The following is a 27,109-nucleotide window of genomic DNA, read 5'->3' as shown; positions in this document are numbered from 1 at the left end:
GGAGTTAAAGCATAATTCAGTTACTTGGGTCAGATATGGAGAGAGAAGGTCAGTAAGAAGGGTCTTAGCAAGAACTTCATGTGCCTTGTAGTAGCATTTTGAAGGGGTCCCTGTCCTTCTAGAAAGATGCAGTCATTTTATGACCAGTAGAAGTGCCCCAGTTCCTTTTCTCTACCACAGTAGTGCCCTAGTTAATGTTATGCCACATATCAGTGCCCACATTCATTTTATGAACCATAGTAGTGTTTATGTTATGTCACACTACACATTATGAAACACAGTATCCCAAATTCACATTATACCATACAGTGCCCCAGTTCACATTATGCCACACTATAGTGCCTCCACATCATAATATGCAACATTATAGTGCCCTTTACATTACAATTAGCAGATCAGATTATACCCCATTACAGTGTCCTCCATTTCAGATTATGCCACATTACAGGTCAGATTATGCCACATTACAGTACCCCTTACCATTTTAACAACCACGACATACACCTCACTGAAAATGTAACATAATAGACTGGGCAATGGATCTGACCCACTTGCATAGCAGGCAAATCTGGGAAATTAGTATGCACCTACTGTAAAAACTTCGGTGTGGGGCCTAAGCCTTCCGGCACCATGACGGCACCCTCTGCACCCACTAAAACGACACCAATGTCAATAAGTGGCATTATCGTGTATGGGATCATTTACAAGATAAAACCAACCAGGTTTCACCCAGTAAATGATCGCTGTTTTAAAAAAAATGCGCCATCCCATTTAATTCAGCATGGGTCGCTAATAAGAGGATTCGCGATTCCGGTGATTACCGAATAACGGCATTCGCATTGCGCAGGCCAATTAACGAGAAATGATCCTTACACATTGATGTTGCATTAGCCGGGATCCTAGGTCTGCAAATCTTAAGATAAAAACTCTCTGGAGGATTGCGGCGGGTCACTTGCTGGCCAATTAGCACTCATCAAATGAGGTTTTTGTATGAAGTTCAGCGGTAACTGAAAATCGTAGGCACTAAAAGAAAAAAAAACAGGAAACGCAAAGAGTCTAATTGCAAAGCTTGCACACAAACAAATCAACCTCCACACAAAATATATTAATGTCTCCGATGTTGCCTCATGCTCCTCGGGGAATCCTGATTTCTAGAGAACCTGCTTTCGGTTAGCGCTTTAATATGTTTCTGGGTATTGTGGTCACACTCATAATTTAAAAGCCGTGCTGCGGTAATGCAGAAGATGTATTTACCTGTCTGGTTTTCCAGGCGCCCTTATTTATCTCTGTAACAACTGTGTAGCGGCGCCTTCTGTATTCTTATTCATAAGTAATAGCTGAGAGATGAAGGAGCCGCTGAATTGTGCAGCTCCCATCTGCTGAGGCCACTCTCCCACTGCGGCTACTCATTGTTCTCCCTTCCCAGGACCCTTACCTTGGTGAACACGCTGGTGGCTCTGTCTGTGCTGGTTGGTTATTCTATCACCACGGCAAGTTTTGGAACGTACATTGTTAAAGAGTTCGACAACGGGTCAAAGAGGCTGCAGCACATCGCCGGTGTCGGGGAGGCCTGCTACTGGGTGACCAACTTCCTCTACGACTTGGTGAATATATGTTTTCAAAATCAAAGAAATGAAAGTATATAGCAGTAAAATAAATATATGTTACATTAATATCAGATATTTAGTTATGTCAAATGGTGATTCAGAGCTGCGGCGCCTTCTGTCCAGGGGCGTTACTCGCAATGTGCATGCTAACGCAATTGCAAGCAACTAGAGGGGAGTCATGCGCTGGGGGCATCCGGATGGCTGACAATGGTCAGTGGTTGGCAGTCAGTAGGTTGACATAGACAAAAAACATGAAAAATGTATGTCCAACTGTTCATGTGCCGACATTTTCCACGTCAACCTTTTGTCAAAGTTGACCATGTGCATCTCGACCTAGACATTGTCTGTGAGCTATTCCACACTCGCAGCTGGAATGGCAATTGGGCAGAACGTAGGCTAAGTTCTCTGAGGCAGTGCCGGATAAGGGCGGTTTTGCCTCCTGTGATGGCCCAGCCCCCAAACATGTGACATCCTGAGAGATGGACAGGGGGTTAATATACATGCTCAGATCGCCGCCAGATGCACGAGGAGCTTATGTCCAGACCGCTGCCAGATGCACAGGAGGTTATGCCCAGACCGCTGCCAGATGCACAGGAGGTTATGCCCAGATTGCTGCCAGATGCACAGGAGGTTATGCTAAGATCACTGCCAGATGCACAGGAGGTTATGTCCAGACCGCTGCCAGATGCACAGGAGGTTATGCCCAGAACTCTGGCAGATGCACAGGAGGTTATGCCCAGATTGCTGCCAGATGCACAGGAGGTTATGCCCAGACCTCTGCCCGATGCACAGGATGTTATGCCCAGACCTCTGCCAGATGCACAGGAGGTTATGCCCAGACCGCTGCCAGTTGCACAGGAGGTTATTCCCAGACCTCTGCCCGATGCTCAGGCGGTTATGCCCAGATTGCAGATGCACAGGAGGTTATGTCCAGATCTCTGCCAGATGCACAGGAGGTTATGTCCAGATTTGCTGCCAGATGCACAGGAGGTTATGCCCAGACCTCTGCCAGATGCACAGGAGGTTATGCCCACACTGCTGCCCGATGCACAAGTGGTTATGCTCAGATCTCTGCCAGATGCACAGGAGGTTATGTCCAGATTTGCTGCCAGATGCACAGGAGGTTATGGCCAGACCGCTGCCAGATGCACAGGAGGTTATGCCCAGATTGCAGCCAGATGCACAGGAGGTTATGCCCATATTTGCTGCCAGATGCACAGGAGGTTATGCCCAGACCGCTGCCAGATGCACAGGCAGTTATGCCCAGGTTGCTGCCAGATACACAGGTGGTTATGCCCTGATTTCTGTCAGATGCATAGGAGGTTATGCCCAGAACGCTGCCGGATGCTTTTTTGTTATTCCCAGACCGCTGCCAGTAGACCGATGTCGTAGTCCCGACATTGTAGACATAGTAGACTGACAGTCGGCATCCTGACTTACAGGGGCCATTCTCCTTCATGGGGTTCCATGACCCCCACATAAGGAGAATAGAACCTGTAGCGAGCCACCGAGCCCGCACCGTGGAGAGCGCAGCAAACTCGCAAGGGGCTTGTTTGCGCTCGCCCTGCTGTCGGAGTACCGGCAGTCGGGATTCCGACATTGGTCTACTGACCAATCTCGGCTTTCAGAGCCCCACACCACACCCAATAGACCCATTCACAGCCAGAACCCCACGGGTGATCTGGGATTTGTCAGTGACAAGGGTGTATTACTAAGCAGCTCAGTGAGGGACAGGTCCCTGTCATCTGTCATGTGTCTGTCTCAGCTGGGGAGGATCCTCTGCTGCCTGGGTGTGACTGGGGCACAAGAATAAGGATCCTAACTGGCAATATACAGATGTATACGTACCATTTTGGAATTGAAAGCTGTACATAATAAAAATAAGACAGGTCCATAGGGACCGAAATTCTAACATCTTTATCCACGACTTGATATTTACATTGTATCTTCATATTTATGAGCTCAAAGATTGTGCGGTATATGTACTAAAGTGTGAGTTTTCAAAGTGAGAGATGTTGTCCATAGCAACGAATGAGATTCTAGCTATTATCCTCTAGAAGTTCCTAGATCTATGATAATTAGAATTTGATTGGTTTCTATAGGCAACATCTTTAGTACATTTACCCCCGTGACTGGCTGCATGTAGAGGTGATGGCCCATTCTTAGCGGGCGTCACATGGGAGGAGTAAGGTACCATATAAACATGACTGCATTCTCTTTTCCAGTTCGTCTACCTTATACCGGTTGGACTGTCCATAGCAATGATCGCAGCCTTTAAATTACCTGCATTCTACAACTACCCCAACCTCGGAGCTGTATCTCTACTATTCATCATGTTTGGGTAAGCTGACCGTCTTCATACCACTGAATACAATGGTGTCCAAGGAGTGACACAGGGTAATCCGCATCTCTGTCTTCTAGTTACGCAACCTTCACATGGATGTACCTGATAGCGGGAACCTTCAAGAACGCCGGCATGGCTTTCATTACCTACGTATGCATCAATCTCTTCATCGGCATCAACACCATCATCTCTTCTTCAGTCGTTTATTTGCTCATGCAGACCAGTACCGCCGCCGCAGATATCACGGTGATTATCTCCATGCTATATAACTCAGTATCTGTAGGATGTCTCTTTATTATACAATATAGGCAATGCTGGTGTCAAGCTTCCCGGAAGTCAGGAAAAAACATCAACCTTATATATTTAGGATAAAAGTTCATCTGTAAAAAAAACCTCTCAAACTCTGTATTAATTGCAATGGAATAATTCTCCCACCCACGATTCCACCCACGATTCCACCCACGACAGCCTCATTACCTCGCTCCCCTACCCAGCGATGCTTACACCATAGACTCCTATCAATTTTTTGCTGGTATTTATTCTTCTCCACAAATCAAACCTATTGCACCCAATGAGCACATCTCCCCGACATTCCTGTAAATAGACTCTATGGCGGGAGAATTTTCTGGACACATTTGATAAATGATCCCAGTGGACTAGTAAAGGAATTGGTGAGCTGTTCCCCGTACTTGATAAATCTTATGCCGATGGTGTTGCAAAAAGACATATATGATGTATGGCGCTGTAGCCGCTGCTGTAATGAGTAGTATTTGTAGACTACAAGGAAACATTTAGTGCAACGCACCTCCGCACGGTTGAACGGGCTTGATTTCCCAGCCCCAGTAATCAATGCTATACAATACAATTACATAAAATAACTTTCATTTCCATTAAATTGGTCGATGGAAACACTGTCCCCTATTCTGGTTGCGTCGCTCCCCTGAGTGTTCGCGCAGGGGAGAAATGTTAAGCGTCTGTATGTGCATGTGCAGATGCTTGGTGCGAGCGGGCATGGTGAACTGGTCGCCGACCATTGAATTATTTGTCTCCCCTTTGGAAATAAAAGTCAGACTAAACTGACTTTTATTATTTCCGACGGATTCCACCGAAGAGGGGGCGGGCGCCCGGCAGACATCGGCCCATCTGCCCTCCCAGGGGAACACCCTCCCAGGGAAATGCTGGGATTTCCCCTCCAGTTGCCCCCCTGCCCTCAACTACCCATTCGCACAGGGGGGCTGCACATGCACAGTCCCCAAAACATCGGAGCAGAGCCAAATCCGTCCCCTTCTGAGTGATACTGAATCACCCCCTATATCAAGGTATTGTAATAGTTATGGGAACCAGATGTGCTGAAGATACTGGTCTAATTGCTACGATCAGGTGCGAATTTAGGGTTCAGGGTGCCACTAGGCACATTATTGCTCATTTATTTATATATTAAGATATGACATAGGAACAGAGTAGAAGTTGTACCATACACCATTTACATTTGTATATGTAATACATGAGGTTCTTGGCATAGTATTGGCCAATTGTATGAGCCAGCCCAACACTCGTCAAGGTGACCTTGTCGGACAGGTCCGTAACATTATAGGGGTTCACCCCTGGGGTACAGGGCACCCCCAAACTGTCCCCATCCAGACCACCCCAGGGCACCACACAAATAAAAAGATAAAGGGCCTTATTCTGATCGGTGCGGATATTCCCGCATGCGGACGGACCGCCGATGTTGATCGTCTGCGCATGTGCAGAGGTCACTCTGCGCATGTGCAGGCGATTTCGCCGCACGGATTCTTTATATGCCGCACAGGGGGCGTAGAGGGGCGTGAGGGGCTACTTAGCCTCATTACCCTATGCATACGCCCCGCGTTTCATGGGCGTTCCCATGCAAACGCGGGGCGTATGCATGGTAACGAGGCCGTGACGTGTGGGTACGGGGCGGGCATCTGACATCGCCGGATGTCAGCTGCCCGCCCCCATACATGATTTCACACGGACAAGTGTCCGTGTGGTCTTGTGTTGCGGGACCTGGTGGAGCGTGCGGCCCTGCATTCGATGTTCGGCGACCATCGAATGCAGGGGCTGCTCCCAAGACGGAGGAGGCGTATCCCCGTCCAATTTCATGCGGATCGCCACATATCCGCGTACGGACGGCAGGTGGCGATCCGTATGGAAGGCGGGGATTCGCCTGCACGGTTGCGGCCGCATATTCTGATCGGGCCACACCGATCAGAATAAGGCCCAAAGTGCAGTATCAGAGTGTAGGTGTTAAAATAAATAATAAAAGTGAAAAAAAGAAATTGTTAGTATTATAATAAAAATAATAGGGACATAGAGTGTTAGTATAATAATAATAATAATAATAATAACAATAATAATAGGGACATATCAGAGTGTTAGTATAATAATAATAATAGGGACATATCAGAGTGTTAGTATAATAATAATAATAATAATAACAATAATAATAGGGACATATCAGAGTGTTAGTATAATAATAATAATAGGGACATATCAGAGTGTTAGTATAATAATAATAATAATAATAATAGTAATAATAATAATAGGGACATATCAGAGTGTTAGTATAATAATAATAATAGGGACATATCAGAGTGTTAGTATAATAATACTAATAATAATAGGGACATATCAGAGTGTTAGTATAATAATAATAATAATAATAATAATAATAATAATAGGGACATATCAGAGTGTTAGTATAATAATAATAATAATAATAATAATAATAATAGGGACATATCAGAGTTAGTATAATAATAATAATAATAATAATAATAATAATAATAATAATAATAATAATAATAATAATAATAATAATAGGGACATATCAGAGTGTTAGTATAATAATACTAATAATAATAGGGACATATCAGAGTGTTAGTATAATAATAATAATAATAATAGGGACATATCAGAGTGTTAGTATAATAATAATAATAATAATAATAATAGGGACATATCAGAGTTAGTATAATAATAATAATAATAATAATAATAATAATAATAGGGACATATCAGAGTGTTAGTATAATAATAATAATAATAATAATAATAATAGGGACATATCAGAGTGTTAGTATAATAATAGAAATAATAATAATAATAATAATAATAATAGGGAGATAGCGTGTTAGTATAATAATAATCATAATAATAATAGGGATGTCATGTTAAGAATGATGTCATGTTAAATGGTGGTGCCCCAAAGCGGTCCAGAGAGTAATCCAGGGTGCCCCACATTCCAAAAGCTCAACCCGCATCTGACTTGCTATAAAATAAGGATCTTACCTGTGCAGTCTTCAATGGCTAGGTCCCTACTTTAAAAACATCAGGACAGGAGGGAGGGGTGCTAATCCAGATTGAAGGAGTCTCTGGCCTTCAGGTGTGTATGTCTACACATTATATTCATGTCCTTATTTTCTCTTTACAGAGCCTGAATAACACCTACAATGTCCTCATAAACGTTTTTAAGATCTTCCCTCAATTCTGTTTCGGCTACGGGCTGATTGAACTGTCCCAGCAGCAGGCTATATACGACCAGTATGCCGTCTATGGAACATATGAGCCAATAGATGTTTTCAGTTTGGATATCTTGGGCTATATGTTTGTAGCCATGGCTGTCCAAGGAACGTTCTGCCTTATACTTAGACTGCTGATCAATGATGGGATCATCTACAGCGTCAAGTAAGTGCCTTCTTCTGTGCCAAGCACTTATGTCATGGCTCAAAATCCACCAGTAGAATCCAAACTCTGCCCATTTTATGTCAGCAATGGGAAATAAGTTATTGTAACCAGAAAAAAATCTTCATTTTTGCATGGTATATTTTATATCTATTGTATGCAATGTATATCTTGCACTGGGTAATTCAGACCTGATCGCACGGTCACAAATTCGCGCAGCAATTAGCGATACACTGCGCATATGTATGGTCCGTAGTATGCATGCGTAAGCTCATCCTTCGATGAAATCCATTTATTGGGGGTGCTAATAAGCACCCTGGTCTTAGGATCCAAATTAAATTAGATTTCACTTATTTATATACCAGAACATTCTTCAAGAAAGCCATCAGGATGTACGATGATCTCATACTGAAGAACCCTGATGAGGATGAAGATGTTGGTTTAGAGAGAAAACGGGTGGAGTCTGACAACACCAGTGAAGATCTACTGCTTCTAAAAGGTCTTACCAAAATTTTCCACCAGGTCAACAGAAGCGTCATCGCTGTTAACAACATGAGCCTGGGTATTCCACCTGGAGAGGTAAATACAACTTTTTCACATCTGGGAATAGATGTACGAGGGCTTTCAAATAAAAAAAAGTAAGGTGTTTTGCCTGTAGGAACCAACCGGATTCTTCCTATCATCAGTCTAATAAACTCCAAAAAATGATAACTCAAATCTGGTTCTTTTGTTGCTTTAGTAGAGCTCTTACCATGATATTAGGTTGCATGTATTGTTGTAAAGGTCTAAACATTTCGGGGGAAATTTACTAAGGGAAATTTGTAAAAAATAGGTGTATTTGTATCCAGAAATACACTTATTTTTGACATTTACAATCCCGAAAATACGGCAATTCGTATTCATATTGATAGCACATCATTACGAATACGAATTGCCGTATTTTCGGGATTGTAAATGTCAAAAATAAGTGTATTTCTGGATACAAATACACCTATTTTTTACAAATTTCCTTTAGTAAATTTCCCCCTTCAGGTTTAAGTTGTTTATATTTGTATCATTTGTTAAAGCAATGATTATAATATATTGCCATTGCAAACCGATCCAAACTATAACTATAATTTAATGTATGACCTTAGAAACACTATGATCTTCTGTATCCTACTTTTATCTTTTTCTATGTGTTACGTTTGCTTGGTGATGTCATTGCTTCAGCAGTTAGGTTTGAGGATATGAGCATTTAGTTAGAACTCAACCCTTTCTGTCATTTAAGTGTTTCGGGCTCCTCGGGGTGAATGGTGCTGGGAAGACTACAACATTTAAGATGCTGACGGGAGATATTTCGCCATCAGCTGGAAATATAAAAGTCAGAAACCATGCTGGGTAGGTTGTATTTTCCAATAAATAATCTTCAGTCGATCACTTTGTCCTTGTCGGACCCACAAACAGTTTATGCTTATATCATACAGGAATCTGGTGGACCTCTTGGGATATAACACAGACTGGTCATCGTTTGGGTATTGTCCTCAGGAGGATGCATTGGATGAATTAATGACTGGAGAAGAACACTTATATTATTATGCAAGAATACACGGAATTCCAGAGAAAAATATCAAATCAGTAAGTAGACGCCAGGAAAGGTTTTTCAAATATAATTATATAGGATCTCGAACTTGGTTCCTTAGGATCCAACACAGGTCATGTTTTCCAGGTCACCTGTGGACTTTAAAAATACACTTCTGCCAAGTGACCTGTGATCATTTTGGGTTTGAGAACTACTGAACTGAGCTCTCTCAAACATGTAGGGGTCTGATTCAGAAGTGGATGCTGCTGTGTGAGCAGTTGCTGCAACAATATGCAAATTCTACAAGCTTTTAATTATTGGCTCATTAAATTAAATGGCTGGAAATTAGCTGGTGGCTGCAACTGGCAGGCTGTCACATATAGGCCGTTTCCTGTGTCCGCAGTACAGAATAATACCTGACACTTGTAACTATATTTATTCTCTTCTGTCTGTATTCATAGGTGTCCAACCAGCTACTTAAAAAGCTAGAACTTGTACAGTATAAAGACAAAATAACTGCCAACTACAGCTGTGGCACAAGGAGGAAACTCTCCACCGCTCTAGCCCTCATCGGACGGCCTTCCATTCTTCTTCTGGTAAAAAAAAAAAGCAACATACCTGTGACTACTGCTTTATTAGGAAACATACACATTCTACGCCTTGCTCTGTGCGTCCTGCCATAAACTCACCATCGGACCATCACCTAATCTGACAATTTATGTAAAAAGTTCTGAGCTCTGTACATGGCTAAAATGATTTAGTATGGGACAAATAGCACAGTTTGGGTTTTCAGATAAAAAAATAACCAAACACATACTTTAGGCTCTAACGTTGATTTACACTATGTAAAAAATTAATATTTGGGGAATACTGATTCTTAACAGGGCAGAGTATTCGGCTAAATCTTAAAAATGGAATTTGTGCATCCATGAAGATATTACTGAAACCCAGCTAACAAGTATTTGCTAGTACTCTATATCAAGGTATAAAATGTGAGTCACTGCCGCTTCTAGATGAAATCAGACAATAAAAATGCTTAAATGACATTTTCCTATACTAAGCACTAAATTGTACCTGTCAAATCCAGAATATTCAGACAACTCCTTATACACTATATAAAAATACAAACTGATAACCTAATTTTATTTATTTATTGTATGAGGGCGCGCAGCAGCTACTGTCATTAACCCAGTGATTGCCGCCACTCTTCCAGTAGCAGGATTGCACCAGTGGCATATTAATAATGGGTGCAGTGTGTGCAGTGCACACGGGGCCCTGAGTTCAGGGGGGCCCACACAGCACAATCTGCACACATTTTTTTTAATACTTTCCCCTCCAGATCTGGGGAAATCTCCGGGAAAATTGCTGCCGCGCCTGTAATTTTTTTAGCGCAGCCTGTAACATGGCAGTTAGAGGCTGATGGGCCGGTACTTTACGTTACTTTATACAAAATCTACTCTATCTCTCTCTAAGACTTAGAGGGGCGATTGTTCATGTCATAATTCACCCCCGGTCCCAATGGTGGGGATCTGCGCATGTGCGAACATGCGCATGCCCCGGAGGCGAACGCCTTAGATGAGTTTCACATTTGCCAAGGCATTAGATCAATGGTGGCCCAGCATGGGGGTGCAGGGCCGCCACTAGAAATGTTGGGACCCGGGACTGACCTACAGTCCGGCCTCCAGTGGCACAGCACCATACCTCCGGCCGCCCCCGCATGACAGCACCCCACCTCCCCCTACTCCGTCCCCATTACTTACCATCACCCTCGTCGCGCATCGTCCTCCTGCTCCTTCAGTGTCCACAGTCAGGTTCGGCGCACACAGTGCAGCCTGCAGAGTGCCGAGCCTCTGTGTCCTAGGTTCGGCACTCTGCAGGCTGCACTGTTTATTGTGTGTGCCTGGCCGCCGGTGCCGGGTGGGGGAGGCTGGGTGTGGATGCAGGTGCGGGAGGGGGGCTGTGGGCAGCTGCCCGGGCACCTCCAGAGGCTGGGGCCCAGGACAGCTGTACCCGGGGCACCCCCTGTCGGCGGCCCTGTGGGGGCGGATGCAGGGAACCACCAAGCATTTTATGGGTGTGCCCACAAAAAACAGTGGGCACACCCATGGAAATGCTGGGCACCTCCTGCAAACACAGGCATGCCCATGCATCCTTGGGGCGGGCGGCTGATACCACATGACATCAGCGTTCGCCCTCAAATGGGTGCCTTCCCGCAACTAAAATTTGTGCGCCTCCTCCTCCCCTTCTTACCTCCGCCTCCTGGTCCATTGCTGCCCACTGGGACCAGCAGATCCTCCTGTCTGCGGTCCCGGCGCTCCTCCTGTTAGAATGTCACTTGCAAAATGGCCGTCGCCTTAAAGCAGACCATTATTTAGGATGCAAAAGGAGGTCGTGACCTCCTCTAGCATCCTTAATAAACTGTCTGCTGTGAGGGGGATGGCCATTTTGCAAGTGACAATCTAACAGGAGAAGTGCTGGGACTGCAGACAGGAGGTTTTGCTGGTCCTGGTAGGCAGCAGTGGACTGGGCGGCAGCAGTGAGGAGGGGGAGGGCGACAGAATCAGCGGCGGTGGTGTCCCCATTAACCCCCAGCAATAGCTTCCGCAGACCCCACGGTGCCCAAACTTACTTAGCAACTCCAAGCCACCGCGCTGTTGTTATGCCACTGGAATATATGCAGCCTAGCGAGGTGGTCTGAATCAGGCACTTAGTACATAGACTATAACAATAGACAATAATCTCTTTCCACTTTTGCTTTCTCTAAGGTCTTAAGGTGGCCATACATCAGAAAGATATTGTACCCAATCATACAATCTCAACTGATTGTAAGATGGATTGTATGCAGATTGTATGATTATGTACATAAGATGTGCACACAATCAATCAGCAGATGGATTGTATGACTGATTGTAAGATGGATTGTATGCAGATTGTGTGCACATCTTGTGTACACAATCATGCAGTAGATGGATTGTATGATTTATTGTATGATCGATTGTGTGTAGATTGTGTGTCCAAAAACCACCAAGGACTGCCGGGGATTTCAAGGGAAATTGTACACAATCATGAGCGCAATCGATCTTAAGATCGATCTTTCTGATGTATGGCCAGCTTAATACATCTCCCCTGGCCTGAATACAGTGTACAGATGTGTCCCATCACAGCTTTCCCTCCCAAACTGTTAGTAAACTTACAAGGTGCAGCTCCAAGATAGATGCATTTAATGCCCCCATACACTACTGCGTCTTGTCTGAAGCTCAAGTTGCATCAGATTTCCCTTGAATCCCCCTCGGCAGCTCCCTGGGAATCCTTCCATGCGACTTGCTACTTGACATGAGATTTTGCCTGTGATTTATCGCATGTACAAGGACTCCCGGGGAGCTGCTCGACGAGTTCAACGTAAATCGGATGCGATATATCGCAGGTGCTAAAAAGCAGTCGCAATGTGCACCTGACGCCTGCGATTCCGATTTATCTTGTGCACAGCAGGTCCGATCTCTGGCACCAACCCTATACGCACGGGAACGCGCATTAGATCAGATGTCAAACACATGTGATTTTGCCACTTATCATCTGATTTTCTCGTCTCAATCTGTCCAAATCACACAAGTGTATATTTTTCCTGTGCCCAGCTGTTAAATACCCCGAGATTTAGCTTAATTACTCAGGGTGCGAGCTATACTCTAATGACTCATATACTGTACTCAGTTATTTCTGTTTTTTCCAGGATGAGCCAAGTTCAGGAATGGACCCAAAAACAAAAAGGCATCTATGGAAGATCATCGCTGAAGAAATACAGAACAAATGCTCAGTGGTGCTAACATCTCATAGGTAAGTCGTGGACACACTTTGGAGAGGAATAGGTTCTGAATCTCAGACACATTACAGGGATATATTGATTATCACATGCAGGGACAGAGCTTACAAGAAAGCTCTGTCCCTGAAAATCCACTTCTCAGGGTATTCTTCATTATAGGTACCTTGAGCATTTCATCCTGTTTGTGCCGCTGCCATTGGCTTCCCCTCCCCCTCTCCAAGGAAGACATTTCAAAATTTAACGTAGATTCCTGGAGATTCCCCCCTCTCAGTAATGCTCCCGGAAACAGTGTGCGTAGCCTCAAAAGGGGTGTGGTCTATTTCAATAGTGGGCGTGATCTCTGATATCTAAAAAATCTAAAATTACCTTTTTGCCCATTACCCAGGCAGCTGGGAGGGGAACCTCCGTGCAAGCATCCAACGCCATTTTCTATAGAGAGGCAGTGACATAGTAGGCTGAGGAATGGGAGGAGGGGGTTTGTACACATTGGGGGCGAGGCTGCAGTCACTCACCAGAAGTGCTGCAAACAGCGGTGTGTCATGCTGCTGTGGTGCCGGCCCTGCAGGTCTGCGGGCCGGCACCACAGTCCCGGGCTGTCCCTGACTTCACTGCTCCTGTCACCCCGCCGCCGCTGCTGGCTGCCTGCATCCGGATGCACTATTCCTCTGCAGCTTGTCACACACAGACTGACATCATCATCTCGCATGTCTGTCTGTCTACAGGCAGCTCCACCGTGTCGGCACATAGTCACGGGCCGGCACTGCAGTGTCACTGGGGAGACAGTGGAGGGCTGGAAAGGAGGCTTTTTCAGACACCCGGATTCCGGGAGGGTTGCCACCAAAGACCCAGGAGAAATCTGGGAGAGGCAACCCTAACCACACCTACTGCTCCAACTGAAATTCCAAACTGACTCACTGACAGTGGGTGTGGTTTTCCTATTTGAATTTTGAAATGTGCTGCAGCCCCACCTCGGGTGCATCCAATGTTGTCGACCTTCTGTTGCTGACCTAAACATTATTTGTGAGCTACTGCACTACAACCTGCAGTGATTCCAAACAAAGACCCAGTGACCCAGATCACACCCCTGGCCATTACAATGTGTTACTGGTTTGTTTCTATTTTCTTCAGAAATGTGTAGATCAGAATCCGACCATAAGAGAATTAGAGGAAGCTGCTGCTGGCATGTACAGACAAAAGCATCACATGTGCACAGCATGCTGTGATGGAAATGATTTTAATATAAGATGACAGGCCCACTGAGGAATCCCAGATATCAGCGGAGTACATGCTACAGGCCCAGGAATACAGAGAGGAACCATACTGCATAATTTAACAAGTTCCCATGTAACCACTCAGGCATCTGCTGAACAGTTTAATCGAAATGTCTGGGTTCTAAAGATTAGGGACTGATGCATGAACGCCATGGACTGACAACATACGCTGATACAGAGGTTATGTGCATTTGGAAATAGCAAAAAAGCTTACTCCTTAATATCCACTCAGATCTGATAAAAGAGTGGATAGTAAGGATGGCCAAAAACTATCGAAATCATTGATGGTTTATGACCAATGTTATCTTTTACCATTGATAGGGGCGAACCCAGTGGCGTAACTATAGCCAGGCAGCCCTCGCGGTGGCAGGGAGTTGCTGAAAAGGTGTGGGCGCCGGGGGGCTGCGGGGCTATAGTTAGCCGTTGCCATCTGCCCCTGCCGCCGGCGATTCTGTCTTGCGAGTCCCGGCTCCTGCTGCAGATTAAGGTTGCTGGAGGTGGCCATTGGCTTCCCCTCCCCCTCTGGCAAAATTTTCATCAGGGGGGGCACATAATTAATATTTACGCCACTGGGCGAACCAGACACCCATGAAGCCCCACCTCCGGTCCCTTATTGGCCCGTAGTTCATGGAACACTAAGCAGAGTGACCATCGGTGGGTGAAACCATCAGTGGTTCCCTTACAGATGACTTCACACCATCAAGGTTACCCGTCAATGGTTCACAGCGATGGCCTTCCCTAGTAGACAGAAGGCAACTGTACGGAATTAAGGAGTGACGTCATCGGACCAATTACAAACACACCGATGGGGTGTGCCGGCCAGTGGAGGGTCTATGAGTGATGTGAGTGCAGCAGAACTCCTGCTGTATCACAGTATTTGCAGGTTATATTGTTAAATAGTAACATTCCTCAAGTACCTCCCAACAGGGCATGTTTTCAGGATTTCTTTAGTTATGCATAGGTGATGCCATCTATTTATCCCACCTGTTTTCACCAACGGAAGTCTAGAAACATGACCTACTGGGGATATCTGAGGACTTACCTGTTAAATATACACATTTATCAAAATTATTTTGACAAAAAAATATGTGAAAAGGGTGTTCAACACTCTTTCCCCATTATTTTTATTATCATCAAGATGTACTAATGGGTAATTGCTGGAGAATTCACAATATATTCCTTAAACATAAAAGTTTTTGGTACTTGTTTCCTAGAACGGCCACAACGATTTAGATCGTTGTGGTCGGAAGATAAAAAATCGGTCGGTCGCATCGCATGCGATTTGGTCGCATGCGATGCGATCGACCGATTTTTCACCCGATTTTTTATTTTTTTTCACCCGATTTTTTGGAATTGCCCCCCCAAATGTTAGTAAGTGGGCTAGACCCCACGATAGACGTGAACCCGAAGCGTGGCGAGCGCAGCGAGCCCGCGAGGGGCGGCGGTACGCGTCCTCCGACCTTTTCATTCCCCTACTATCCACTAGGGCGTGGAGTGAGAATATAATAGTGTGGCGAGCGCAGCGAGCCACCGAGCCCGAAGCGTGGCGAGCGCAGCGAGCCCCGCGAGGGGACGCGTATAACTTCACAGGTATACGCGTCCCCTCGCGGGGCTCGCTGCGCTCGCCACGCTTCGGGCTCGGTGGCTCGCTGCGCTCGCCACACTATTATATTCTCACTCCACGCCCTAGTGGATAGTAGGGGAATGAAAAGGTCGGAGGACGCGTACCGCCGCCCCTCGCGGGCTCGCTGCGCTCGCCACGCTTCGGGTTCACGTCTATCGTGGGGTCATGGCGGGCACATAAAAAATGTGAAATGGGTCCTATTGACCCATTTCACCTTTTTTATCATTTTTCCCTATGTGAGATGGACTTAATCAAGTCCATCTCATCTTGTGCCATTATAATGGCACAAGACCGACCGATTTCAATGTTAAAAGATTTTTTAACATTGAAGTCTATGGAAAAATCGGGTCAATCGGTCGGTCGCATCGCGGCCGATTTTAATTGGTCGCGACCGACCGATTGACCCGATTTCTGTCAATCAAAGTGAAAAATTAGTAAAAAATCGGCCACATCGGGAGGATCGTGTCCCTTAATTAAGAGCCACGATCCCTCACGATTGTGGCCGTTCTAGGAAACAAGTACCAAGTTTTTTATTGAACCATTTCTTGTGCATTACAAGAAATGGTTCATTAAAAAACTGCCAAAATGTACAACAAATAAAAATAGTAAAATAGCGAAGGGAGCATGTTATAATAATGCCATCTTCAGATAGCATTAATAGAGGGGCAGTCATTTACAAGGCAAAACTATGACTGCCCCATATGAGCGTTCATCTATAAGATACAAGTACAAAACTTATATAGTAAAATATATATATATATACAAAACCTTACACAAATACGAAAACATAGATATCTGATAACAAACATCTTATTATTAACTGCGTTAGCGCAATGCACCCGCAGCACAAGCTGAATAGGATATTTTTAGAAGCAGCCGACCCTCTATTTACATACAGTTGTTCTATTACAATGGTGAATCAGTGGTTTTGTTTCAAATCATAATATTATTAGATATTGTGAGAAGCGCGGAAACGAAAAAAATGTCGCTGAAGAATTATATTTCTTTGTTCATCTTTTCTATACCGCTTGACTCAGCTGTGTTTCCTTATCTCTTGATTTCCGTTTTATCGCCTAATAAGCCTTCCCGAATCTGAAATGAAAGATCTGGGTCTGCATACCCAATGCCTTCTCGGAGGCTACGGAAGAGTCTGTACAATGATAATAAATCAGATAGACCCAAAACACCATCTCCGCGTGATTTAGTGCTGTGATTCCATCACATAATGACTGCACATGTCTTGGTTTTCGCAGTGTATTGTGCGCCGTATAAAATTCCTCTGCTCCTCACTATTATATGACATATCGAGGTGCCTGTCTCAACTAAAGAAATGGAAAAGTGAGGCAGAGAGGCATCGCTGGGCTGTGTCCATAAATTACGATGTTTGCTTCAATTTTGCCTTTTATTATTTGTATGTGGGAACAGGTTGGGGAGCAGATCGTTGATAAGAGGAATAGTAGGAGTGAGTTGATGGAGCGGTAATGGACTGTCATAACATGGGGCAATAGGCAGGGTAATTGGGTTTAAGAATATAAAGGTATATGACACGTTGGGGGTAATTCAACTTGGCTTGGTATGAGTAAATTCGCTGCTTACTGAGCAAGAAAATGCCCCCCGTCGAGCAAGCGAACGCTCACCCCCCCTTTGCAGAGCGAATGCCCATATGTGCAAAGCCACGCCATCGGTCCCCACACCGAATTCATGCTTGGCAGAGCCAAGCTGAATCACCCCCATTATGTAAAGCAGTTATACAGAGAATCAGCGGCGGCTGCAGCACAGACCAATGACTGCAGGGGGAGCTGGCCAGCACATATCAACATACATGTACAGTTGAATGTAATAGATGTGCTTGCGGTATCAGCAGCAGCCTTCATACAGGACAAAGGCTTCCAGTGCTTACTATCATCAATAAGCCCGCCCCCGACTCCTGTAAAACTAACCAATGGGAGTTGGGGGCGGTCTTATTGACCGTGCAGAACCATACTGTGTGTGTTGGTGTGATGTGCATACAGTGCCTGTCATATGATCACACCGTCCTTGTATAAAAGCAAGAGGAAAATATATGGAAAACCTATGTATAATTCTAATGATTATATTAGTAGCGCTGTATAATGCAAATCTATTTTCGTTCACAGCATGGAAGAGTGTGAGGCTCTATGCACCAGGCTGGCAATCATGGTGAGGGGGACGTTTCAGTGCATTGGCTCCCTGCAGCATATAAAGAGCAGGTCAGTCTATATACGATATTGATTTATTAGCAACTTGTTCATTTACATACCGTATTTGTCTTGTGTATCATTATATTGCAACATGCTAAGGATGAAAGTACAATTAAGACTGCTCATGTGATCACGTACATCTGATTGGTCCACTTTCACTGTACCCTTAATACAGTGATAGAATATCTATTGCCACGAGATGATTGGCTCCATGGCGATACAGGCTGGCAGCAGGAACCAGAGACTTAAAGCTTCATAGGATTCACTTCTGCACATTCGGGGACTATGGGGTAGCCCTCTAGCGTACATGGGGGGGGGGGGGGGGCGACGTTCTGAATGCCCAGTAACCCCCTCTGACAGACATGATATTACAAAGCCCCGCCCTCTCACTGCAATTTTCCACTATTCGCAAGTCATTGGGGAGGGGGCGGAGCCAATATGAAATTATTCCATTAGAACAGTGGTAGCCAACCCTAGCCCTCTAGAGCTACCAACAGTTCACATTTTCCAGACAACCTAGCTGCTGCACAGCTGCACTCATTAATCAATGACTCATTTTAAATGATACACAGATGGAGCTAATTAGCTCACATGTGATTCTGTTAGGAGACCTGCAAAACATGCACTGTTGGTAGCTCTCGAGGACTAGGGTTGGCTACCACAGCATTAGAATCAGCTCCTTTTAGCAAGGGGGCGGGACTTAGCAATATATCATAAAACTTTTTTTTTTTTAAATACCCTACCCCCACCCCCAGGAAAATCCTGCGTTTTCCAATGGGCAACAAATACATATGTACACACGCTGGGGTATAAAACTAATACTGTACTGGCAAGAAATAACATGACTTTCTATAATAACCCCCAGCTTGAGTCAGGTAAGTATTAGAGTGCACTTAATACATTTTCTGCGAGCGTGTACATACCGCGCACAATGTGACGTTACCGCGGAACGCACTATGCCCATAATGGGAGCACTTGACATTTCATCTGGATTTGTTTCCTAGCTACAGAAAGCATTGCGCTGCTCTAATGACAGCTGAATGGCTCGCCCTTCATTTTGGAGCAACCGATTGATCTTTTTGATATTTTTCTCCCCCAGGTTTGGAAGCGGGTTCACAGTGAAGATGCATTTAAAAGACTCCTCCGTCAACATTGAGGCAATTACCAGCTTCATGCACTTACATTTCCCAAATACGTTCTTAAAGGTACAGTATAACCTAAGCAAACCGTGTTTTATTCTATATGTTAAATCATTTGTGGGTAAACAATAAAAACAGATGCTAATATAAAGGTAGTGGGGAACAATATAAAGTCACGTCACAGTGCTGTCTGTGGTCCAGTGACTCAGAAGGTCGTAAAAATATAGGTGACAGTGGCGTTTCTATAATGCAGGGGTTCTCAAACTCGGTCCTCAGGACCCCACACAGTTTATGTTTTCCAGAGAACTAGAGCACTCAGTCCCTTCTGTGCATGCTCAAATCTCTGGAAAAATTTTTGGGGCGGTTTCGTATCACTGCTGCTGCCGGCAGCAGCACCGCGTTGTGGAGTCTGAGCAATATAGCGCTCAGAGTCCACAATGTTGCCCTCTTGCCAGTAGCAGCAGCGACATGAAAATCAACGGAAAAATAGCTGCTGCACCATTTCTTTATAAGATTTGCACATGCGCAGTAGAGTCTGAGCTCTCTAGTTCTCACACCCTACTGCACTCGTTTCTCCCGAGGGGGCCAGGTTGGAGGAGGCTGCACACGAGCCTCCTCCTCTTTTAAAATGCCTCTGTGACACACACAGATGCACAGCTTCTGCTCCATCTACCAGCATCTATAACAGTGAGTACAGCTGTACCTGCTAATTCTTCAAAAAAAAACAACAACATTCCACTGGTTAAGTAACTGATCTGTTTGTTAATGTAAGGCATCTGCTGATGTGTGTAGAAAGTCTGCTGCATTCTCAACCCTGTACTCACATATTTCCAACCAAATCTGCTCCATTAAAAAGTAAGCAAGTTCTCATTGGCCAGAAGACCCTGGGTGATGGCTAGGCAACAGCTGGAGATCAGTGCGACGGCAGACTAGACAACGCGCGTTTCACCGCACTTGTTCTCATAGCCATGCTCTACCAGTGCCTGCTGCCAAAGCAAATACTGTATCCCATCGCCTACAGCTGTTTCTGTGCAGCAAAAGAAAAACTCTGTGCTGGGATCCAGCTTAATAATTCTGGACAGGTTTTCATGTATCGAATCACTTAATTACCAACTCCTGGTGCGATTCTTTCTGCTTTCTGTACCTATTAACATTCAGTACAGTTCTTGCATAGTGGATGACATACAGTTAAGACGCTAACTAAGAAAAAATAAGTACGGTGACAATTGTAGGAATATAAAGCCTGACAATTACTACTTTTAAATGTTATTCTCCATTTGGGAATGATAAACGCTATTCTGTTCCGCTGTGTTACGGTCTCACAGCGGAACAAGGGGGTCCTAGAACTTAACAAGTTATACACTATGGGTTACATTTACTAAGATGGGGATTCTATTGAATCTGGTTGGTTGCTACGGGTAACACCCCATCTTCAATAGAACTCCTATCATAGTAAATTTAGCCCTACAGGGTAAATTTAATAAAGCTTCCAAAAGTGAAAAGAGGTGTTGTTGCCCCTAGAAACCAATCAGATTCTGTCTATGATTTCATTATTGCATACTAGGAAATGATAGACAGACAAAAATGACCCCTACACATCACTATACTGAGTGTAAAAGGGACAAACTATAGGGTTGGTGATCTCCGGCTCCCCCCAACTGCCCCCTGTCACACTCTGTAGTTATATATGAAGCAGATGATACAGTATTTGTATTCAATGTTCATTTCTTTCTTTACAGGAACAGCATTCTACTATGGTGGAGTACCACGTCCCGGTGTCCACAGGAGGAGTCGCCAGTATATTTGAAGTACTTGAGGCTAACAAGCTAGCCTTGAATGTCATTCATTTTTCAGTCAGCCAGACGACCCTGGATGAGGTACTAAACACACACACACACACACACACGTACACACACACAATATCCTATACAGCATCATTGCTGCAGTTGTGTCAAACAGATCCCCTTGGCGCGCCAGGTCCCATGAGACTATGTTTAGCGTTGGGAGTCTTATTTGACGAAAATTCATCTTACGCCCAAAGTGACTCAGCCTAGAATGCACCAGGAGACTGCACTCAGTGACGTTGAGAGGGGGGGGGGGTACTTTATACCCAGGCCCAGGTCTGCTGGAGGGGCCCGGGTCCCACTTCCTCCTTCACCCCTTTGCAGGGAGCCAGGCAGTGGGGAGGGAGATGACAGGCTGCCGATGCAGCACAGCCCCTCTCCCCAGCTCAGCACACAATGCAGCCTTCTTGGCTTTTTCCAATACAAGTTCTGTTGTGCCCCATTACACACAATACAGGGCCGCCAATAGGGGGGTGCTGTGGGTACAGCTGTCCTGGGCCCCGACCTCTGGGAGGACCCGGGCATTTTCTCCACCACAACCCCCCCTTCGCCCAAATGCCTCTGCTGTGCTCCTGTGCTGCGCTCGGTGCCGGTCCCAAAGCAAAGGCTTCTTCAATGCAGAACGCCGGCGGCCAATAAAAATGCTGCACCGGCTTCTGAGCCAATCAGAACTCATGTACTGTTAGCCAATCAGAGCGGCTGCCGGTACACAAGCTCTGATTGGCTCAACAGTCGGTGCTGCGTTTTAATTGGCCACCGGCCTCCTGCATTGAAGAAGCCTTTGCTTCGCGACCTGCTGTGTTCAGCAGGAGGTGATGAGGAACTCGGGCGGTAAGTGAAGGTAGGGGAGATGGGGATGGGGCGCCAACTGGAAATCAGTCCCAGATCCCAAAATTCTTAGTGGCAGCCCTGACACAATATACAAATGTTGAGTATGAAATTAACCAGCACAGTCCGCCCATGTGTCCTAGTTGCATTGCGCTGCAACTAAGATTCATTTTTGGCAACCAAAAGTCTACCGCCAGTGCGATTCCAAGAGATCAAAGGGTCATATTGAGACAAGAGGGTAAAATTACTAAGATGGGACTATTGTAATTACTAAGAAGGGACTATTGAAGATGCCACGTTGCCCATAGCAACCAATTAGATTAGTCCTGCTGCATCATACAGTATTGGGGCACCTACTCTAGGGTAACATCGGAAAGGGCACATCTATTGCATACAATACACAACACTGGCCTGATTCTGAAACATAAATACACTCACAGTTGGATGACAAAGATCTCATCAAGTTATTGATACATTTTTATGTCCTTCTGCAGGTTTTCATCAACTTTGCCCAGGCCCAAGCAAGTCCTGACAACTCCAGTGCCAGCAGTCAGGAATTCCAGCATGTAGTGTTGGCATAGAGGACCTGCAGAGGCTTTAATGTTACTCAATCTCAGGGAATCCGTACATGCCAGAACTAAAGTACTCAATGCACTTTCTAAGGACACAATCGTGCAATACGGTTATATGATGTCACTGATCACTGCATGAACATCAACGTCACCACGCTCCTACCGCAATAAAACAAGCAATAATCGTTCTCTTTGCAACTTGTATACCTCATGCAGTAGGCATGTAAGTCTGTCATTGGCTTACACCCAATGCAAGTAAGTATGATGAGTGCCATACAAGGAATGAAACCCCATCAGACATAGGAAGATTATGCGTATATATATATATATATATATATATATATATATTCTTTTTTTAGAAAGGTCATATTTGATAACCGATGTGTCTGCTGCCAAATTCCTGCACGTAAGGCATAATTCTGTTTGCATATTTGCTTTTTTTTTATGTTTGTTTATTATCGCCTCTTTTTAATTTTTTTCTTTTACATAACCTCCTATGTTTGCCTGTTATATTTTCTTGCAACAGAAAAATCCTTTTTTTTTTTCATAATTGTTGTCCTATTTTAAATTGTCCCCCAAAAATCTGTAATTGATTTAAAAAAAAAATCTCATTCTAAATAAGAGACCTGTAGTTCTCCTCGCTGCAGAGAAAAGAGGTTTACAGTTGTTTACAATGATTCTAAATGTTTACTGTGATGAAATATAAATAATTCAAAATGCGTACGCTACCTCTGCTACTCCCACTTCGCTACAATTATAGTGTATCATATTTATGAATATTCTGTGCAAAAAAACATTAGAAGGTCATTACGGCAGATACTACATCTAATTGAAAAGGATATATTATGGGGAAAGGTGTTAGTTTTAAACTAGACTTTCCATGTACCCATGAAGGGTCGATGTAAGGCCCTCCAAGAGACCACATCCGTAGACAAAAAAGTGACACTTTGGAAATCTGAAGGATGTTAAACTCATCCTTCATAAACACCGCAAGCTTTTAATGTGCCTAGTCCAGCTTCTGCGTTTTGCTAAAGTGCAGATAAAAAGGAATCCTTATTTAACGCCATACATGATGGATGCAGAATATTACAACAAAATCAAATCAGTACAATATTTATAGTTGAAAACTTGGATTGAAATGTTAAATCCACGCACCAGAGCTTGTGTAATGACGCCATTGTTGTGTGTTTGGCCTTATATTGTTACTGGTCTGTTAATTTCAATATTTTTCTACAAATGATTTATTTTATATATAGATAACCTATAAAAACAAAACAGGGCTGTAAAAATGTTTATTAGCGAATATCTAAATATGAGCTTTATTCCCATATTGTGTCCTGCCACTTTTACGCCATTCTTTAGTATATATTGAAGGGAAGACTGTGTATATTATTGGCGAGCTGAGGTTTTTGTAATTATATGTTGCCAGTAAAAAAGCACTAGTAGAATAAAAAAAAGCACTTAATGGTAACCTTGTCTGATTTCCAGGTTACAACAGAAACGAAATGTATTGTTTATATAAATAAGTGTGCAATGTGTATGATCCCGCCTCATGAATCAATAAAATGACATAAAATAATTGATATGCGTTGGACATCGGTTTTTATTTTTCTTGCTTTTTTCTTTTTATTATTTCCGAAAGCCAATATTTAAAAAGGCATTTGAATTCACTCACTTATTTATACATTATTTTAACAGTGCTGATGTAATTGTTATGGCAGGAAAAAGTGATTTCTAGAACATTTTACAATAAATGTCATTTTCTGTTGATCAGTTGTACCTGTCCACGTCTAATGTTCATGAATCATGCGTGTTGAGAAAGCTTTGGATGGAAATAACACATGTCAAAACTGATATTGGGATGAATTTAACAATCACAGCCTACAAGCTGGTATCTGCTTTATATGACTGACAAAATAGAATATAAAGATTTTTTTTTATATTGAAGACTATGGCAAAGGCTACAGTTCTACAATTGCACTTCATCAATTAAATTTTAGCCAGGGCAGCTCCATATTATTGGGGTGGCACGGCTGGTGTAATGGTTAGCATAACTGCCTCACAGCGCTGAGGTCATGGGTTTGATTCCCACCATGGCCCTAACTGTGCAGAGTTTGTATATTCTCCCCGTCCTTGTGTGGGTTTCCTTCGGGTGCTCCGGTTTCCTCCCACAATCCAAAAATATACTGGTAGGCTAATTGGCTCCCAGCAAATTAAGCCTAGAATGTCTGTATGTGCGTGTACATGTGGTAGGGAATATAGATTGTAAGCTCCAATGGGGAGCTGATGTGAATGTTCAACTATTCTCTGTACAGCGCTGCGGAATATGTGTGCACTATATAAATAACTGGTAATAAATAAATAAAATAAATATTATCCAAACCGTTTTCATCAGTCCTAGGTTAATCTTCTTACTCACTGGGAAAAATACTAACGTGCCCAAAAAAAAAATGCTGGGAGTGTACAGGAAATCGCTAGGCGTGCCTGAGCGTTTTAGAGGAGGGTGTGTGACGTGAACCTCAGGCTGTATATGCCTTTTTCCATCGCACCGCTGGGGAGGGTATGGTATAACTCACTGACAATAGGGGTTCCACCGGTCTTTTCTCCAACATCGGAATCCTGGGGGTGAGCGCATTCAAGCCCCTTGCGGGCTCGCCTCCTATTCTATTCTCCCTCTGTGGGGGTCATGGAACCCCACAAGGGAAAATAGCCCTGTATAAGTCATTATTCTGACTGTTGAGCTCGTGACAGTCGGGATTCCGATGTCTGAAAAAGGACCGTTGGAATTCCGAACTTATCTGTGGCGATGTGAATTTGCGGCTGTGTGATCAGATCTAAGTACAGGTTGAGTATCCCTTATCCGGAATGCTCGGGACCACGAACATTTTGGATAAGGGATTTTTCCGGTTTTTGGAATATATTTATTTTAACATACTTACCTGGTGCCCCGATGGTCCCTCAGCGTCACCGGTGCCCCCCGGCGTCCTTCAGGATCTTCTTCAGCGGTCCCACTCGTGCAATGCACCCCTGGGACCGGATATACCGCTGAAGAGGATCCTGAAGCTTGCCGTGGAAGCCGCGGGACGTGGTAAGTGTGAAAAACAACCAAACAAAATATTCTGAAAAACCACGGTTTTTGGAATATTTCTGTTTTTGGAAAAACGGATACAGGATACTCAACCCGTAATATAAAAATGAGTGAAGGTCCATTTGGTAGTATTTAAATGTATAAAAACTAAAAAATTTTACATTTTTTTTAAACACGACCTCATAGAAAATGTCCTGGAGTTTTACTTTTATTTTAGAATGCTCTTTACTCTCCTAAAAGCTCATTTGTTAGAGTCTAAAGATGCAAATTAGTGAATTTTAGATTTAAGATAAAACACATAGCAAATTCCTAGGGTCCAAATAAAAATCTGCTATAATATAACATACAATTTGTTGCAATAATATAGGTTAACATAAAAAGAAAAACACGTAACACTTATAGACCACTTTGGAGTGCATCTGCTGATGGCTGGAGGGACACGGAGAAATAGATCCAATCTCTCACTTTGATTGATCACCAAAGATCTGACAATTTTTCAAACTGTTGAAGCCCAATATAAAGACTTTGCAATGCCTCTGAGTGCTTAGGACTCTGAGTGCCAGGCTGACAGGTCTCAGTGACTCACATTTCCCAAATTACTTTTAAAATCTAACTGATTAAATATTACATATCTCTGGATCTGAGTCTCACAGAAACCTCATACTAATTATGATAAACCAGGCATCAATATACCTATCTATACAGATCACCATTTTCTGACATTTAATAAGTCATTAGATGGGTTATTATATATATATATATCGCAGTGGTTCCCAAACTGTGCGCCGCGGCTCCCTGGGGTGCTGCAGCGCTGTCACAGGGGAGCCGCGGTCGATGGCCATAACGTGAAGAGCATTAGGGCAACGACCGGTGTGTAGTTGGGATGCACTCACATGGCCGTAGAATGGTCACGGAGGGCTGCAGGGGGGGGGCGGTACGGGCAGATGTGCTGTGCGGCAGCGATATACAGGTCGCCATGCTTCGGGCACGGGTGCCGGGTACTCAGACGCTGCCCGGCATTAGACTGCGCATGCGACGCTGCCCGGCATTAGACTGCGCATGCGCAGTCTAATCCCGAAATCCCGGGATTGGATACTCCAATCCCGGGATTGAAATCCCGAACTTTTTGAGGCCAAATCCCAGGATCCCACCGATCCCCGGGATTGGCCACCCTACTCTGGACCTTTTGACTTTGTTGACTTAGTGACTGTCGACCATCTAGTGTCGACTTATTGACTGTCTATATACAGTCAATCTTTTAATCCACACCCAAGTACGCAAACCAGATTGTTTAAATACATCTCCGATGGTTGCAGATCTGCACGTGTGTCAGGAGCGATAGTCACATTGCACCCTAAGCTGCAGTATGACTGACATGCTGCTGCTACTGTTCGGGGGCGGGGCATGGGTGGTTACTGCCGGTAGGTCAGAAAGTACGAGCTTGTCAGATCCGTATTCTCGGCATGCCAAGGCCAGTGGGTGTATCCTTA

The 27,109-nt window shown here is 44.2% G+C and overlaps 1 protein-coding gene across 1 annotated transcript in view; it reads left to right on the top strand.

Annotated features, from left to right (window-relative positions):
* ABCA12 (ATP binding cassette subfamily A member 12) overlaps nucleotides 1-24,111 on the top strand; it is an 85,545-nt gene extending 61,434 nt beyond the window's left edge. Inside the window, exons 30-42 of the mRNA XM_083154497.1 lie at nucleotides 1,427-1,604; nucleotides 3,833-3,948; nucleotides 4,029-4,197; nucleotides 7,406-7,659; nucleotides 8,022-8,235; nucleotides 8,927-9,036; nucleotides 9,123-9,273; nucleotides 9,679-9,813; nucleotides 12,945-13,048; nucleotides 18,065-18,157; nucleotides 19,248-19,353; nucleotides 21,027-21,164; nucleotides 22,454-24,111. Coding sequence (XP_083010623.1) covers nucleotides 1,427-1,604; nucleotides 3,833-3,948; nucleotides 4,029-4,197; nucleotides 7,406-7,659; nucleotides 8,022-8,235; nucleotides 8,927-9,036; nucleotides 9,123-9,273; nucleotides 9,679-9,813; nucleotides 12,945-13,048; nucleotides 18,065-18,157; nucleotides 19,248-19,353; nucleotides 21,027-21,164; nucleotides 22,454-22,540 — 1,855 coding nt within the window. The 3' untranslated portion in view covers nucleotides 22,541-24,111. The remainder of the gene's footprint in view (nucleotides 1-1,426; nucleotides 1,605-3,832; nucleotides 3,949-4,028; nucleotides 4,198-7,405; nucleotides 7,660-8,021; nucleotides 8,236-8,926; nucleotides 9,037-9,122; nucleotides 9,274-9,678; nucleotides 9,814-12,944; nucleotides 13,049-18,064; nucleotides 18,158-19,247; nucleotides 19,354-21,026; nucleotides 21,165-22,453) is intronic.
* Nucleotides 24,112-27,109: the final 2,998 nt, after the last annotated feature.

The sequence above is a fragment of the Crinia signifera genome, chromosome 7, assembly GCF_055691185.1.
Source record: "Crinia signifera chromosome 7, ASM5569118v1, whole genome shotgun sequence".
NCBI lineage: Eukaryota > Metazoa > Chordata > Amphibia > Anura > Myobatrachidae > Crinia > Crinia signifera.
This window is presented reverse-complemented; position numbering and strand designations above follow the sequence as displayed.